The sequence below is a fragment of the Miscanthus floridulus genome, chromosome 4 (genome assembly GCF_019320115.1).
Source record: "Miscanthus floridulus cultivar M001 chromosome 4, ASM1932011v1, whole genome shotgun sequence".
NCBI lineage: Eukaryota > Viridiplantae > Streptophyta > Magnoliopsida > Poales > Poaceae > Miscanthus > Miscanthus floridulus.
Genome location: NC_089583.1, coordinates 110,751,140 through 110,768,263, shown reverse-complemented (window position 1 = coordinate 110,768,263; position 17,124 = coordinate 110,751,140). Strand labels below are relative to the sequence as shown.

The following is a 17,124-nucleotide window of genomic DNA, read 5'->3' as shown; positions in this document are numbered from 1 at the left end:
TGAGTATGTTTCATGGGAGTGCGCGCCGTAAATGTCTCAGTAAGTAGTTTAACCTCGAGTGACATGAAACCAGCCTGTCTTGGCCGTTCCACCGCCACCTGTTCGGGATTAGATCTCAAGCTTCAACCTATGTGCTCAAAGCACTTCCAAGCAAGATCTCAACTAAGACCGTACACTTTTCAGAAAAAAAAACTAAGACCGTACAGAACGCGGCACTGTTGATACCCCCCAAAAAAAAAAAAACTACCACAGCTCCACCAACACCATCAGCGTCACAAAAGCTTCGAAAGCTCCTACAACTTCAGAACTGCTCCATTGTTTCCGTGGAAAATATGCACATCAGACTTCACACTTTATATGCACAAAAAGGCAGCACTTTGCCGACTTCTCCCTGTTTTGATTTGCTCCCATGATTTAGTCTGTAGCCCATGCTGGACTACCAGATCTGACATTTTTTATGCAAATAAATGTCAGCAGCAAAGAGACTTTAAAGAGCGGTGCTGGATGCTAATCACGAAAGTCACCTCTCTATATTAACGGGAAGAAGATATATTCAGCATAGAAGAGATTCCAGATGAACCGGTAGTACTGCGAAATAGCATCCTGCAAACAGATGAAGGCAACCATCTATGTCAGAAACAAAATGGCACAAGTGGTTCTGAAAAAAAAAATCTTGTAAGGTTTTTGATCCTATCAGATATTGCAATAACTTTGTATCTTATACTCTGAGAAAAAGGCTTCCAGATTCAAAAGAACGATCGTAATAACGATGGTAACCATTTCATCCTGAAGCACCAAATACATAATTCGTTACATGCAATCTTGAAATTTCATTTTGCTTGTGTTAGTCATGTTTAGGTGTCTAAGGCACTGCATGGTCATGTTTCCCATAAGGATAAATGGTCAACTTTCAGAATTTTTTTTAAACAAGCTTGTGCCATTTTGTAGTAATAAAGCAGAATGCATAAATCAATACCTGAGTACGCATGCTCACAGGCAAAATTATTGTGCTAGCAATTTTAATTAGTAAAGTCTTTCTTTTTAGATGAGTTTTTTTATCGTAAGTTGCGAAATATGTATGTTGAAAACTTCACCTTTGTGTACTTCGCTTGCTCCAGAACCCATGTCTGAAATCATGGAACAGAACAAACAAGTTAGAATAAAATAACACAGAGAATTCCTATAGAACCAAGATCTTATGCGGTATGAATGGATTTTTTTGCTCATTTCTCAATAGCAGTTGCAATTCCTTGGGAACTTATGTGCAGACTTGCTTAAGCAGTACTCTAGTGTTTTGACCAAGGCACTTTGAGCCTCACAACCCATGAAATTACCAATGTAGTTCTATATGATCGATAAAAAACAAATAGCTAGGTACTAGAAGGCACAGACAATGCCCATTACAACATTGGCTAATCACCTAGCATTGAATCAAACAGTTACAAGTGTGTTTACCTGGAAAATTAAACCAGCAGCAAGGACAGCGTGCACAGGAACCATTACAGTGCGCCTGAAAGCCTGCATATTGGACACCATAATTAGTGCACATTTGCCAGGTAATGCTTCTTATATTAAAGCATGCATAATTTTCTGGGAAAATCCAATGAACAGACCAACCATCCTTAAGATAAACAATCTCTTTGCTGATACAGTTACAACAACAACAACAAAGCCTTTAAGTCCCAAACAAGTTGGGGTAGGCTAGAGTTGAAACCCAACAGAAGCAATCAAGGTTCAGGCACGTGAATAACTGTCTTCCAAGCACTCCTATCTAAGGCTAAGTCTTTGGGTATATTCCATCCTTTCAAGTCTCCTTTTATTGCCTCTACCCAAGTCAACTTCGGTCTTCCTCTGCCTCTCTTCACGTTACTATCCTGACTTAGGATTCCACGTTACTATCTAAGGCTAAGTCTTTGCTGATACAGTTCAGAAATATAAAACATTTAGGCATGAGCATGAAAATACTGTCTATTAAACAGATGTACAAAATTACAGTGACAAATCATCAGTAAGATGAATGCATGTTATGGCATACATTTAAACGAAAAAAAAGATAAGCAAGGTAGGACAAAGGTAAAAAAGATGCAATATTAAGTATTAACAATGGATAAGCGACAGGATGGAAATGTATATTGTAAGTTTGTAACTGTGAGCAACAGTAAAGGATGACAATAACTTTTGTAGTACAATTGCACTTATTTGTTTGTATCAGTTGAATTAGTTCTATCTGAAAACAAGGTACTGTAAGAAATGTCAGTAAAATGCATACTATGTACAACACATGCTATGTTTATGTCTCTCTGTCTGGAATGAGTAAAGAAGCTTAAAGGGAGATTAGAAGTACAAGCATGGTAACCTGAGGCATGATAAAAGCTACAGCAATAGCAGCAATATAGTTTGCTAATAATAAACCAGATCCAAGGAATGCAATATTTCTGACACCAAGCTTTGTTGCCAAAGTTGATATTTGGTACCTGGTGGGAAAGACATTAAACAAAGAATGTCAGCAATTCAACCAATGATATTTCTTTTAGAAGGTTATCTTCTTGATGTTTTTCAATCTTAATTGAATACGAAGACTTCAAAGTTAGAACATATAATTCACTTACTAATAACTGCAAGTTTCACCCCTTTTTTCTTATCTCCGTGAAATCGATTTGTATACTAAGCTTGCTTGTTTTAGACAGCTCACGAGCTCACCCTGTTTTTTCGAGTGGGCAATATTCGGCCAAATCTGCATATGAGAGCCTTTTCATAGGTGCTATACAGTTCAGGCCTTGGGAGAGAATGTGGAAAACTTGGGCACCTGCTAAATGTCGTTTCTTTTTGTGGTTGGTCACTCATAATCGCTGCTGGACGGCAGATCGTCTTGTGAAGCGGGAATGCCTAAACATGAGCAATGCCCGTTATGTGACCAAGAAGAAGAAAATATCAATCACCTACTCACTTCCTGTGTCTTCACTCGATAATTTCGGTATATCTTTCTTAGGCAGGTCGGGCTTCACTCTCTTGCTCCTCAACCTTTGGATCAATTCTTTAACACTTGGTGGGAGAGAGTCAGCGAAGCAACCAGTGGTATGGTCCAGCATGGGCTCAACTCTCTGATCATATTGGGCGCTTGGATCATATGGAACCACCGGAACCGTTGTGTTTTTGATGGTATGACTTCTACTGTTTGTCAAGCCCTGATCGAGGAAGGAGAAGAGCGTTGACTTTGGTCTATGGCAGGTGCTAGAGGAATCTCCTTCCTGACAACCCCCATGGCCGGGTGTTGATTGGTGTTTTTTTAGACGGGTCGTTCTATGTCCTTTTTTTAATCAGCGCGTTTGTAACTTAAATGTGGCATTTGTGGTGTGTGTTGTAACTGGGTTCTTGTCCCATCTTCTTCTTAATATAATTAAGTGCAGCTCTCCTGCGTTTTCAAGAAAAAAGCTCACCATGTTTGGTTGATAACCATGTGGTTCGACCAATTACCCAACCACAAAAATGTGTACATACGTGTGTGCATTAAAGATACACCCGCCTAGGACAAACCATTTATGCACTGTGTTTTCCTTGTATTACTACAGATTTGATAAGAGATTCCCGAGCAAAGTTTTGAGTAACTACTAGTGATGCGCTGAATCAAAGCAACATATCAGAACAATATTTTTGCTAGAGAAAAATATGCCGCCATAAGTCCATATTAAGAAGTTTTCTTCTTAATATAAAGATACGCAGTTCTCCTATGTGTTCGAGACAAGAACCATGTGAAGTTAGAAACTCACTTGCGATCTCCTTCAACATCAGGGAGATCTTTGGTTATAGCAATGACCAAAGCAAATAGTGTCACGAAGCATGTAATGAAAGCAACAGGGGAGCTGCATATAGAAAAATATAAAACACGTTAAATATCATGATCATCTCTGAATGTAAGTTAGATGAAGCACAACTTGTACCCACTGCTAAGGGGCATGAACTACGGAATGTCAAAATATAACTTGAATGCAGAAACAGCTCCAAAGAAATTTCCAGTTTACCTCCATTGGAATGTAAGACCTAGTGCAGCCCTAGTAGCATAGTACACGCCAAAGTTGAGAAGGAAACCGCGAACCTAATCAAAAAATTTTAAAAGGTGGGCTCGTCAAAAACATACATATAATGTATGAACTGTCTTTACTAAACATGGAATCCAGGAAACAAGATCAAGCAGCATAAACCCAGATTAATAAGTTCTGAATTTGTGCATTATGTGCCAGTTGTAACTGAAGTTTGGAACTACCTCAGTATTTTGTAAAATAAAAGGATGAAAAAGTTGAGGCAAAATCTGCAGTATTTCATTATTTGTAAGAAGGCCTCCTGAATGTTTTTTTCCTAATAAAAGTTGGTATTACTTAACCTTAACAAATAGGTTTGATGCTGCTGTTATTTTCAAACTGTTTATTTTTACCAAGCATAGTATAATCAGGAACAATTTGATATCAACTATGTTAAGAATGAATCAAAACAAAGAAAAAGAAGCAGCAAATTTTTGTTTTTTTGCGCAAAAGAAGAAGCAGAATTGCAATGATTTACTAAAATAAAATAATAAATACAGAGAAGGGAGGAGCAAAGCACCGTTGCGATGATAAGAAAAGCAGCAACCGGATATCTCTTCAGTCTGAATGGAGGAACAGAATATATAGTGCCAAGAAATAGGCCAAGGCAGTATAGAGAGGTAATGAAAGGTCCAAAATTCGATATAACAATTGAAAAACCTGCAGCTGCAAATAATATCACCAACAACCATGCTGACTCAGCTGAGAGATCACCGGCAGCAATGGGTAAATATGGTTTGTTTACCCTGTACATTAGCATAAAATCAGAAATGTTTGATGTGCAAGAAAGAGTTGTTGGAAATATTTAACTTGCAATGTTAATTCATACTCCCTCCGCAAATTGTAAGTCGTTCTGACTTTTCTAGATACATAGCTTTTTACTATGTATCTAGACATAATGTATATCTAGGTGCATAGCAAAACCTATATAACTAGAAAAGCCAGAACGGCCAAAGGGCGCCTAGCTCAAACGGTTAGGTGACCTAGCGGCACTCCTCAGGTCCTGGGTTCGACTCCCCGTGGGAGCGAATTTCAGGCTGAGGTTAAAAAAATCCCCTCGTCCGTCCCCATAACCAAAGCACTAGGGGGCACCGGCCCAATTCTCACTTGGGCGACAGAAAGCCACCGTGTAAGGGTGGGGGCAGGGGTTCGGGGGTTTTCTCGGCCGGGTGAGAAGGTCCTTCTTCTTATTTGTAATGCTGCGGGGGCAGTCTTAACCACCCCGGTCGAGTTTTTTTATATATATATTTTTTTAGAAAAGCCAGAACGACTTACAATTTGGAACCGAGGGAGTAAAAAACACCTGGATCATTAGGTACTAAAAATCAGCCAATTCATGGAAAGAGTATACATACTTGTCAATAGCAACATCATATATCTGATTAATCCCAACTATGTAACCATTGCCACAGATCAACGCTACAAGCCCATAGAATGCTTTGAATAGCAACCACCAGTTTATAAGATGGGAATTCTCTATCAAGGCTCTCGCAACCAATGCTCTGCATCAACCCAATGATATCAGTACCAGAAGAAAAGGTACTCCCTCCGTCCACAAAAGAATGCAATTCTAGTACAATACCAAGTTAAAGTATCTTGAATTTGACTAACTACAAATAAAAAAATATCAATATTTATAACAACAAATAAGTATCATCAGCATGAGTTATATTTTCATACTATACTTATTTAGTGTCATAAACAATAATATGTTTACCTATATATTTGGTCAAACTTTAGACAAGTTTAACCAAGAATGCACCTAGAATTGCATTCTTTTGTGGACAGAGGTAGTACAACTTAGCTGACATTATAAATCTAATAATAGAACAGTCGAAACTCACATGGATCCTAAAGCAGTTCCTCGGATTGTATGTGGCCTTAGAAATCTCCAGAACGAATCTTTGAGGTCTAACAGTGTCTTTGATAATGGAGCTGGTCCAGCAGCATCAACTCGAGAGCATTCCTGCAAGAGGCCCAGTAAAATCAATATTGTCATACCATACAAAAAGATGTGCATAGTTTAGTTAGGGATGCCCTGAGTAAAGCAATGACGAGCTCATTCATTCATAATTCTCATGAGTAATGTCATTAGTAAGGCAGTACGGTCCAAAGGTAGTCATATCCTTCATACTTTGATTGACATTCATTTATGTGGAGCTTTGATGATAATTAGGGTAACTAGGTAATCAAATGGCTGACTGATGTAATTGACGGGCATCCATATTTACACTATCCAAGAAACTAAACAAATTAATTGGCATCCATGTTTACACTTTGCAAGTGTGTCTAATCTAGAAAATTGCTAAAACAGAGCGCAATTAAATTTACAAGGAAGCAAAAAATTCAAGCAGATAGCAATATACATTCAGACCCCTGCTCTATGAATAGTTGAACACCCACCAACTTCACTAATATGTACAGTAACCTTTAAAAATCTTACTGAAGGAATCCTGCTTCCAAAAGCAGACTAATGGATAGTGCCACGTCATCCGTTAGCCTACTAGCCATTGGATCGGGCAAAGACGCAATATGAGCCGTTCGATCGGGTTTGTAGCGGGTCTCAACCGTTAAGCCACGGACCCGAAGTTTTGCGAAGGCTCGCGAACCCGCTCGTCCCCTCTGCCTCTCCTATCTCCACATGCCGCGCTCGACTTCACCTGCCACGACGGCACGGTGAGCGCGTCCCTCCTCCCACATCCCGTCGCGACACGGATCTGGCTACAGGCGCCGTGGCGCGTGCACGACCGGCTGAGCTCCGCCCTCCGAGTGATGTAGTGCGGACCAACGCCGGCGGTGAAGGGTGGTGCGGCAAATGGGGACGGCAGCTCGAGCGGGCGGGCGAGCTGAACTGTGGGGGGCTAGGGGAATAGGGAGTGGCGGCCGCACGGGCGAGCTAGCTGCGGTGGCGCGAGGAAGCTGCGGCCGCATGAGCGAGCGAGCGCCGGAGCGACGGCTGCACGAGCGAACGCGCGGCACGGGTGAGCATCTAGGCCGGGCAAACGAGCGCGGTGACCGGCTACAACGCAGGCAAGCGACGGCTTTGCGTGCTCGAGCCTTCGAGGTCTCCTGGACGTGTGTAAACATCGGTACAGGTACGTGGGTAAGGCTGAAGGCCCAACAAGTACCGGTTGCCCTGCTCAAGATGTCTTCTATCCTATTCATCTCACTGCTTCAGACACTAAAAAAATTATCTTAAATAAAAAACTTATATCATTCCAAACGTTAAACTAGAATGGTTTTCATATAACGGAATTAACAAGTATGTGCGGTGCACCTACCTCTCTCCTCACAGGTGTGAGCGTCACCACCTTCGTCTTTGTAGGCACGGCATCTAGATGGAACTTGATATTTTGCCGTATTTCCATAGATGTAGCGTGAGCCATGATTTCCAATTTTTGGTCCGATAAATCACTATTATGTAATCAAGCCACTATATGTTTTTTCCCTACAACTATTTATGGCATTAATTTGAGATCATTACATATTTCCGGTTAGGCTACTGCCCAGAGAACATGAACTCTGAATGATTTGTTCAAACATTAAACTTCTGCTCATACATATTCTAATACAGAAAGTAAACTACGAATCTAACTCTATGTTATGCAGAGATGTAATTGGGATCTTATTCTTATATATCTCTAAGTGAAAGAAAATATAAGTTTTGCAACTGACAAACACAATGCATCTTCAATCAGTTCTATTTATTGCGTACACATAAATGATAGCTCAAGTTGTACACCACCGTATACGTCAATACGTATAGAATCCGTTCTATTTCTACCTGACTAAGACAACAGATTAGTCTTCAAATGGGACTCGCACAATAGTATCACCATGGACTCACACAACAGTATTGCAGGCTGGCCAGACATAGGCAGGGCGCGGCAACGCCACGCATAATTTTCTAGTGCAAACATGAATCGCACATTCAGAAATAGTAGTGCTATAGTGTGCCCCTCCAAGCACAAATGCAGAATAAGAAAGTCGTGGGATGTATGTAAATGTAACTATGTACCGTATCTGACAACGGTTAGTGCATGCTCTTAACAGGTATCGCAATTTATTTATCCTTGCCCTCCCTAGAAGAGCAAGCAGCACACTCTACTTGAACAGTTAAATTTACTGGTGTGGAACAATGACATTGGCAACAACGCTAGAGTACAGTTTGATTGGCACGATTGCTGCAGCCAAAATCGGAAAAGCACCGCAAGCAACAGCAGGGAGGCATTGCACTAGAGACGGGGATCAGGCTATTAGCGGGACTTACCCGCACGGTGTCGCGGCGGTGCTCGCGGGCGGCACTACAGGGAGCGCGAGGAGCGTGAGGGAAGCGACCTGCGGAGGCGGAGGAGATGAGTGGCGACGCGGACCGCGACGGGCTGAGCGAGCGGATGGCGGGGGCGGCGAGGAAGCGAAGAGCGGTGACGGGAGTGCGGAATGGGAGCGGAGGGGAGGCCAGTGGAGCCATGGTGGGAAGGGGCCGAGCAGCCGGGCTTGGACTCTGTTTTTTTTAGCCACCCGTCGCCATTGGTGACGTCGACGCGAAAAGGCAAGCTGAGAAGGGAATGAGGCGGGTGATGAGAGCCGTAGGTGTGTTATCCTGTGGCTGCTAAATGCGGGGCGGCGCTGCGGACAGCGCGCAAAAATGGTGCTACTGCTACAGTGCTACTCCGTATTTCTGATTTCCTTTGCTGCCTCGGTATATCTCTGAGTTATGTGCATATTTGCATAATAGCGTGTCCTTGCATCTAAGAATTGTCATATAGCATATAAAATATAAACATATTAAACTAGCGAGATAATTCGTAGAGTTGGTTGTGATGTATTTTGTCTTCATTGTGTAATCTATTAGTGTCGCTAGGTATTACAAATATTTATACTTTTTTCTATAAACTCGATCAAACATAAAAAAAAGATTGAGTTAAGACAACTCTAAAAATTAATTTATTCAGATATGGAAGGAGTACTGATAATAGTGAAGCACCAACTAATTAGCAAATAATGGTTTTTTTTTTTTTTTTTTTTTGCAATTTAGACGTGAGGGTTGTCTTTTCATTGGCGTTCTGTTAGGTTTCGTTCACGATGACAATGTTGAAGATGACTTGTTTTGGATTAGGAGAAAATGTTCTTCGGAAACCATCTTCTCGGTACAGTCATTGAAAAGCTCTTAAAAACTTGCCTAGAAGTTCCGTGATCTATAAATGGGTGTCCCATTTCTTGGGGTGCAAATTATTTTTGAAAAAACAACTCAACTTTTAAGCAAAGTATATCCAATAAAAATGTCGCTGAAAATGGTGCACATCGAGAGTTTTGTCTATTTGGTATTGTTGACCTCGAATTAGGTTTCCTTTCTTGTGGTACTGGGTTCCATTAGATTTCATTGCTATTATTATGTTAGGCATACATCTTATTAAAGGTACTCTAATGGAATATTTAGTTTTTGAACCCATATATCCATCCAAATATAGCTTCTAGTCTAGGTTGCAATCACTATTCTCAGTTCTCAGTACACTCTAATTGAACCATCATATTTGTATCTCTACATTCTATTCACTTCTATTTATACATAGCTTGTAACTAATTAACAAGTTAACAATTTTATATTTAAACAATGTTGTTTCAAAAGTGCTATATTTTCAACAATTATTTCTCAATGTAGTATAATAGTAGAGAACATTAAGAAATTACAGCACATATGTAAAATCTCAATACATTATTTTTCTTTCACTCTCCTATCTCCTTTGCTGCCCTCATCATTTCTCCCTCACATTTCTCCCTACTCTTCCTTGCTGCCACCTTTCTCACTCCTAGCATGGCTGGGGTAGTGGTGGGCGCAACTGCACAAGAAAGCGACATGGTGCGACGCGCACAAGACAAGTAGTTAGGCAATGTAACGCAAATGAATCTATCAGTTGCACTCTCTCCCATTAAAAAATCTCAGCTAGCGCTAGCTAGTCAATCTTCTAGAGAATTTCCATGGAAACTGTTCAAACTTCTCCAGCCCATTAATATCCACCCACGATGCACATGCGCGTACAAACGTGAACAACCTCAGCGTGACATTTTCTAGTCCACCATCTTTGATTTTTTTCCACATCTGATCTGATCCCAATCCGATTATGCAGGCCATCCAGTCTATCCAGTATCCACTATAAAGCCATGTGCTCGCACCCGTACCCAAAGCACTCCACACAGCCACACTTCGTTCCGTGTACGTTCTGCATTCGCCAACAAAATGGCAGCTTCCGTGACGCTCGTCGGCAGCTTCCTCGCCGCCCTGGCCCTCCTCGCCGTGGCCGGCGAGGCGGCGGTCTTCACGGTGGTGAACCAGTGCTCCTTCACCGTGTGGGCCGCGTCCGTGCCGGTGGGCGGCGGGCGGCAGCTGAACCGCGGCGAGACGTGGCGGATCACGGCCCCCGCGGGCACGACGGCGGCGCGTATCTGGGCGCGCACGGGGTGCCAGTTCGACGCGAGCGGGCGCGGGAGCTGCCGCACGGGCGACTGCGGCGGGGTGCTGCAGTGCACGGGGTACGGGCGCGCCCCCAACACGCTGGCGGAGTACGCGCTGAAACAGTTCAACAACCTCGACTTCTTCGACATCTCCCTCATCGACGGCTTCAACGTGCCCATGAGCTTCCTCCCCGACGGCGGGTCCGGGTGCAGCCGCGGGCCCCGGTGCGCCGTGGACGTGAACGCGCGGTGCCCCGCCGAGCTGAGGCAGGACGGGGTGTGCAACAACGCGTGCCCCGTGTTCAAGCAGGACGTCTACTGCTGCGTCGGCTCGGCGGCCAACAACTGCGGGCCGACCAACTACTCGAGGTACTTCAAGGGGCAGTGTCCCGACGCGTACAGCTACCCCAAGGATGACGCCACCAGCACCTTCACCTGCCCCGCCGGAACCAACTACAAGGTCGTCTTCTGCCCGTGAGGCTGAAGATGAACAGGGGCCGGGAGTGATGCGGATGCGACGAAGAATAAAGGACCGATCGAGGTTGTGTAGCCAGTGAGCTCAACTGGAGCAAAAATAATAAAGCCAATAAGCACGTGTGATTTCTATGTCACCAACTCACCCTAATGAAGCATTATATTCTAAAGTTGTTTCTTTACACGATGATAGCGGCTCATACTAAAATTGGATTTTATGGACTGAATCGCTTACGACTTTTAGCACTTAGCATTTGAATTCGTACATTTACAGAACAAGCAAGGTGATTAGTTGCCGGTAGTGATCTTTGGACGAGAATTGGACGCTTGGACTTAGCTACATGCATGGCTACATCTCTCAGCGTGCTCAGCTTAAAACAAATAATAAAGCTAAAAATTACTCGTGATTATATTTATACACCACCATAATAAAGCATTCATTTGTGTTTATTGTGATGATAGTTTTGTTGTTGCCTCCTTCCAGTGCAGGCTTAGTACCTCTCCCGGGTGGTCAGAGTTCGAGTCATGAAGGAGTCACTCTCGTGGCTTCAGCCATAGCGATCGGAGAAAAAACTCCCTCGTCCGCCCCACATCCAAGGTGATTAGTTGCCGGTAGTGATCTTTGGACGAGAATTTGACGCTTGGACTTTACATGCATGCCTACATCTCTTAGAGTGCTCAACAGGAGAAATAATATAGCTAAAAAATACTCATGTGATTATATTTCTATATCACCATAATAAAAGCATTTTTCCGTGTTTCTTCTTGTGGTAGTTTTGTTGTTGCCTTCTTCATGCACATGTTGTCTTGTTGAGTTTTTTGTTTATTTATTTTTTATAAAAACTTTTACTTTATTAATATATGCCAGGCATGCTTTTGTCGTTGGGTTTTCAAAGAAAAAATAGCATGCTATGAAAGTGGGTTTAATTTGAATCTATTTGCTTATGACTATTGAATTTGCACAAGGTACAATAGGTGATTAGTTGCAGGCATGAATGAATGATTTGTGGCCAAGCCGAGGATTTGACTTGGCTACATCTCTCCAGATGCTGAACAACTTGTAAACCAGGCAACTAGCAAAGTTGCCTCACTAATAGCATGCTAGACCCGTCACTAGGTTCTAGGGTGGGATAAATACCCAAAAAGTATGCAGAATTCCCGTAAAAATGGCTAATTGGGTCTGTCATAACTGTAACATGAAATTGTTTCTCTTAGCAGGGGTGGACGGACTGGATGACCTGCAGAATCGCATTTGGATCGGATGTGTGTGGAAAAAAAATCAAAGATGGTGGACTGGAAGATGTCACGCTGAGATTGTTCACGTCCGAGCGTGCATGGTGGGAATTCATGATGGTTATGGGACATATGGCTGGAGAAGGCTGAGCAGTTTCCATGGAAATTGTCGAGAGAACATTGACTAGCTAGAGCTACTAGCTGAGATTGTTTGACGCTCGCTGGTTCGCACATGCAAATGGCTAAAGTGGTGCCATGCGTCCACCGGCTGCCGAGTTCGTGTACATGCCATAACCAAGTTAGGCTTCAACGTCGTAGGCGCCTCGTCGTCACATTATTTGGCAATACTTCCCTGGCTCAGCGGCTGAACAACCTCACCCTCGAACGAGAGGACAAAAGACCCGAGTAAGATATTCCCTCTATCAAAAAAAAAAAAACTTACACAAGTTTTTTCTCAAAAAGAATGCTATAAGATTTTTAGAATAGATTAGTGCCCAACTAAAATTATCCATGTACCCCTAATTATTAAGGCCTAATTTAAAAACTCCCATCCCTCTTGAGATCACGGACTTTTCCCGGGGTTGGAAATCCATGAAGATATCATTTTAGTTATTATCTTAATTCTTAGTGTTGGGTTTTCTATCTGGACCTAGTATGCCGCCTAGAGGGGGGGTGAATAGGTGTTTATGAATTAACACCTTTAAATGCGGAAATGATTAGTAAAGGAAGTTTTCAAAATGGAAACTCCAAATAAAGAGTAGTACCACTCCTCACAAGTTAGCCACAGAGTATACAATGTATAAAGAATATATCTAGAAGCTACAACCCTGCAATACAAAGTTAGAACAGAGAATGAATAAATTCAGCACAGGCAGGAAATATCGGACGTGTCCGGTAGGTATACCGGACATGTCCGATATGCACGTGTTCTGCAGAACAGCCTGACACAGTGATCAATACCGGACGTGTCCGGTATACACGATTTCTGCAGAACAGCCCCAACCTTGTTCCCTTCGATTTTTATCTTCAAACCAAACTGTAAGTATCTACTGGAGATGATAATATACACAGAGAACCTGCGCAAGAGCTAGAGCAATATAAATATCAAATGAAATACGAATTGAGACACGATATTTATTTTATCGAAGTTCGGACTCGTTTGAGTCCTACTCTCCGTTGAGTCCCGACCCTCAGCAAATTTGAAAACCATGTAACTGAGTTAAAGTATGTGAGGTGTCGGAACTTCCAACACATGCCGGAACTTCCGACCGTCGGAACTCCCGACTCACATTGGAACTCCCGACCCTCAAGGCTTTTGAAAACTAGCTGTTGGCTTCTGGGTGTCCATACCGGACACGTATGAATACCGGACACATCCGGTATGACCACCACAGTGAACTCTCCAAGTCAGTTAAAGCGCGAGACGTCGGAACTCCCGACCATTGCCGGGACTCCCGACCGTCGGAACTCCCGACTTACGTCGGAACTCCCGACGAACCAACCCGAGAACAACAATTTTACCACTGCTGGGTAAATACCGGACACGTCCGGTATCTATTTGCCAGACCAACAAAAATAAAGTTAGCTCTTTTGTCGCTCAAATACTCAAAACTCACATGGGTTGGCTTGAGCACTTATGAAACATTATCTATCAACATGATGCATCCCTCTTAATAGTACGATATACCTATTAAACTTAAGATGAAAGGAAAAATGAATTTATACCACTTGAGTTGATCTATTTTGAATCGATGCCGTCTCTTTCAATCTTCATCAAATAAGGGTGCTAACATGTTGATAATGATCTTTTCACTTGAGCATACCCATCTTGAGCACATGACTTGATTCCATTCATGAAATTTGAATAATCACAAATGTATCAAGTCACTTCCATCAAACACTCCAATAGTGATTTGATCCTCCACATAAACATGGCCATCATAGCTTGATTAGTACCTCAACTAAATACAAGTACTTCCTTCTTCACCCTAGCTAGGTTCTTCGGCCGCCAAGCCATCGCTTGCCCTTCACCCTTGCTTAGTACCTCGAAGCCTTTCCTTGCTATCTTTACCATCTCAAGCCATCAAGTCACATCTTGTGTTGAATCATCCATTCATGTATTGTTATCTTTTTCATTTCAGTTTAGCAAGCTTCAAATATGAGACCAATCCATATGCAATCCCTTATGTCTCATTAATTAATTCTTACAAGCTTGCTTTTACATAGTACATAAAAATCCTACAATAAACAAGCCCTTTGCATGAATTCTATTTATATTGTTATCTTGTGCTTGAACTAAATTGTTTATACAACAACACATCATTTTGACGTTCACTAAGTACCTATGAGATAACCTATTACTTGTCCACACTTAGCAAATGGGTTAGTCCTTTAATCGCGTTGTCATTCAATCATCCAAAACCCACTAAAGGGCTAGATGCACTTTCACTATCCATGGGTTTTGCTCCCCCTTCCTTCCAAAAGGAGCCTAAAGGTGAATCATGCTAATTAAGGAATAAAGTCCCTTATTAAAAGGATTGCGCGGCGACCACTACTACATAATATTTATTGGAACCACCTTCAATCAAAGGTCACGGTTAATCCTTAATCCGTGACGACGGTTGCTTTGCCCGCCTATGTAAACCAAACACAAAAAACAAAAAAAAGAAAAACCCGTGGATAGGCCCGCCGAGCCCATCCATGGGCCGCCGCCGTCGCTAGCTGCTCGCCAGTGCCACCGGGGAAGAAGGCCCTGCCCCGCGTGCCACCGTAGCCGGGGTTGCTCGATCCACCACCGGATCCACCGCTCCTCCCTTCGCCATCGCCGGAGGTGGACGGGCAGTTCCACTGCGCCTTGATCCGCCGCCACCGCGACCCGATCCGCCCTAGCCGCGTCTCAATCCGCCACCACCGCGACCTGATCCGCCCCCACAGCGGTGGCCCGATCTGCCCTTGCCGTGATCGGATCCGCCGCCGAGGGGCCGTCGCGACCTGATCCATGCTCTGTGGCGGGGAAGAAGAGGGAGGGGCACTGGATCCGCCGGTTGTGGAGGTGCTCTGGCTCGCCGGTGGTGGGGGAAGGCCAGATCCGCGCTCGGGGAGAGGGAGAGCGCCGCCACCTATGGGGGGGGAGATGAAGATGAGAGGCACCGCCGCTTGTGGGGGAGATGAAGAGGAGAGGGAGAGGGAAGGAGCCCCACCACCACCACCTGTGGGGGAGTGGGAGGAAGGAGACGGAGAGGGAGGGGCGGACGAGGCCGCGAGAGGAAAGGAGACGGAGAGGGACAGCGGGCCGCAGGTGAGACCACGAGAGGGAAGGAGACGGAGAGGAGTGATGGGCACCGCGGCTGTTTGCGTGTGAGGAGAGAATGACCGATGAAAACCCTAAGCCCTTGTTTATATATGACCCGTTACAATGGACTTTGCCTGGGCCTAAGCTGGGCCAGTATTTTTGGAGACGGGCCTTATAGTGTGCCCACCTCCGAAAATACATTTATGACCTTAAGATGACCGCCTCCGAAAATAGTCTATTTTTAGAGGCGGTTGTTTTAAGGTGTCCGCCTCCGTAAATTGATTTTCCGAGTCGGGCAAAAGTGCCCGCCTTGGTTAATAAAAAATGCCCGTCTCCATTAATCGCAGGCATTAACCACGGCGGTTGGATTCTGTGACCGTCTCCATTAATAAAAGGGCACCATCTTGCAAAATTATTTGTGCAGTAGAGGACATAAAAACTGCAATCTGAAGTTGATACGGTTACGATAATGATCCAACACAGGAGTCGGCCCCAGATCTCTTAGAAACAAAAAAAAACAAATCCCCACTCCCTCATATGGCCGCTCATCCGTCCGCCCCCTTCCCCACCGTGCGCTCGTTGGGCTCACCTGCGTCCCATTGACCTACGCCGCTCGCTCCCTCGTCGTCCGTCCATCAGCGCGCTGCTGACCCCGCCATGGCCGCTGGTGCGCATGTGCCGTGGCACCTCATGTCTTCCTTGGCTAAGCCAAGAGCACCCACGAGCGTGGCCAGTGCTGGTGGTGCTCGCATGCCGCCGCTCCCCGTCGGATCCCACCACGACGACCGGAATCGATCGGCTCCGGCCTTCTATTATCCTATGTTGCAAATGTATATTTCAAGTGTTTCAGATGTTTCAGAGATATATTGCAATTGTTACATATGGATATTGCAAAAGTAGATCAGGATATTGCACATGTTGCATATTTTTGCAAGTGTTTTCAGTGGTATGTTGCAAGCGTTTTGAAAAAAAAATATTTATCTGTTTCATACGTATGTTGCATATGTTTCACACATATGTTGCAAGTGTTTTATCTGGATGTTGCATATGTTTCACATAGATGTTACCAGCGTTTTATCTGGATGTTGCATATTTTCACACATATGTTGCAATAGTATGTTTCAAATGCTTCATCTGTGTCCGACGTATGTTGCATCCAAGTGTTTCACGGTGCAAGTGTTTCACAGGGGCACGATGAGTGATGGGCGCAAGGCTAGGGCGGCGGGGGATGGGGCGGGCAGAGCTAGGGACCGGCGGAGGGGTGGGGCGAGCGAGCTAGGGGTAGCTCCCACCCACGTGGAGGTAGAGGAGGGGGTCAGGGGGAGGAGCGGGGGGGGGGGGGGGGGGGGGGGGGGGTGCGCGTGCGAGGCGGGGGGTGAGCTGCGTGGCCGTCCATCGGGAGGCGAGGAGCGGCGAGCGCAGTGTCGAGGGCGGGGTGCACGGGCTTCTGGACGTGGCATCCATTCGGTCATCCGGACGCTAGCCACCCCCAATCTATTATCTAAAAGATGTCACGTGAGATGTCTACGGCCTTCGGAAAGAGATGAAGTGTTGGGGTAGAATTGTTTTTACTAGAAGAACTAAAATTTTAGACCA

General features: G+C 44.2%; 2 protein-coding genes across 2 annotated transcripts; one reads left to right on the top strand and one right to left on the bottom strand.

Annotated features, from left to right (window-relative positions):
* Positions 1–19: 19 nt before the first annotated feature.
* LOC136550322 (probable homogentisate phytyltransferase 2, chloroplastic) lies at positions 20–8,611 on the bottom strand. The gene is made up of 11 exons (XM_066541862.1): positions 8,347–8,611; positions 5,921–6,042; positions 5,432–5,578; positions 4,597–4,822; positions 4,020–4,093; positions 3,768–3,860; positions 2,357–2,474; positions 1,456–1,518; positions 1,095–1,127; positions 525–603; positions 20–445 (listed from the first exon to the last, which is right to left on the bottom strand). Exons 1-10 carry the CDS (start codon positions 8,545–8,547, stop codon positions 529–531), a joined length of 1,152 nt encoding a protein of 383 aa, XP_066397959.1. The 5' UTR covers positions 8,548–8,611; the 3' UTR covers positions 20–445; positions 525–528.
* A 1,653-nt stretch (positions 8,612–10,264) lies between these two features.
* Positions 10,265–11,140, top strand: LOC136552596 (alpha-amylase/trypsin inhibitor). Its single transcript, XM_066544157.1, has one exon. The coding sequence runs from the start codon at positions 10,315–10,317 to the stop codon at positions 11,005–11,007; it is 693 nt and encodes a 230-aa protein (XP_066400254.1). The 5' UTR covers positions 10,265–10,314; the 3' UTR covers positions 11,008–11,140.
* Positions 11,141–17,124: the final 5,984 nt, after the last annotated feature.

Coding starts and splice junctions, on each gene's coding strand:
- LOC136550322 (XM_066541862.1), bottom strand. CDS start 8,547: ATGGCTCCACTGGCCTCCCCTCCGCTCCCATTCCGCACTCCCGTCACC. Junction 4,823..5,431: donor TATGATGTTGCTATTGACAA/GTATGTATACTC, acceptor GCTAATGTACAG/GGTAAACAAACCATATTTAC. Junction 1,519..2,356: donor TAGCTTTTATCATGCCTCAG/GTTACCATGCTT, acceptor TCCAATATGCAG/GCTTTCAGGCGCACTGTAAT.
- LOC136552596 (XM_066544157.1), top strand. CDS start 10,315: ATGGCAGCTTCCGTGACGCTCGTCGGCAGCTTCCTCGCCGCCCTGGCC.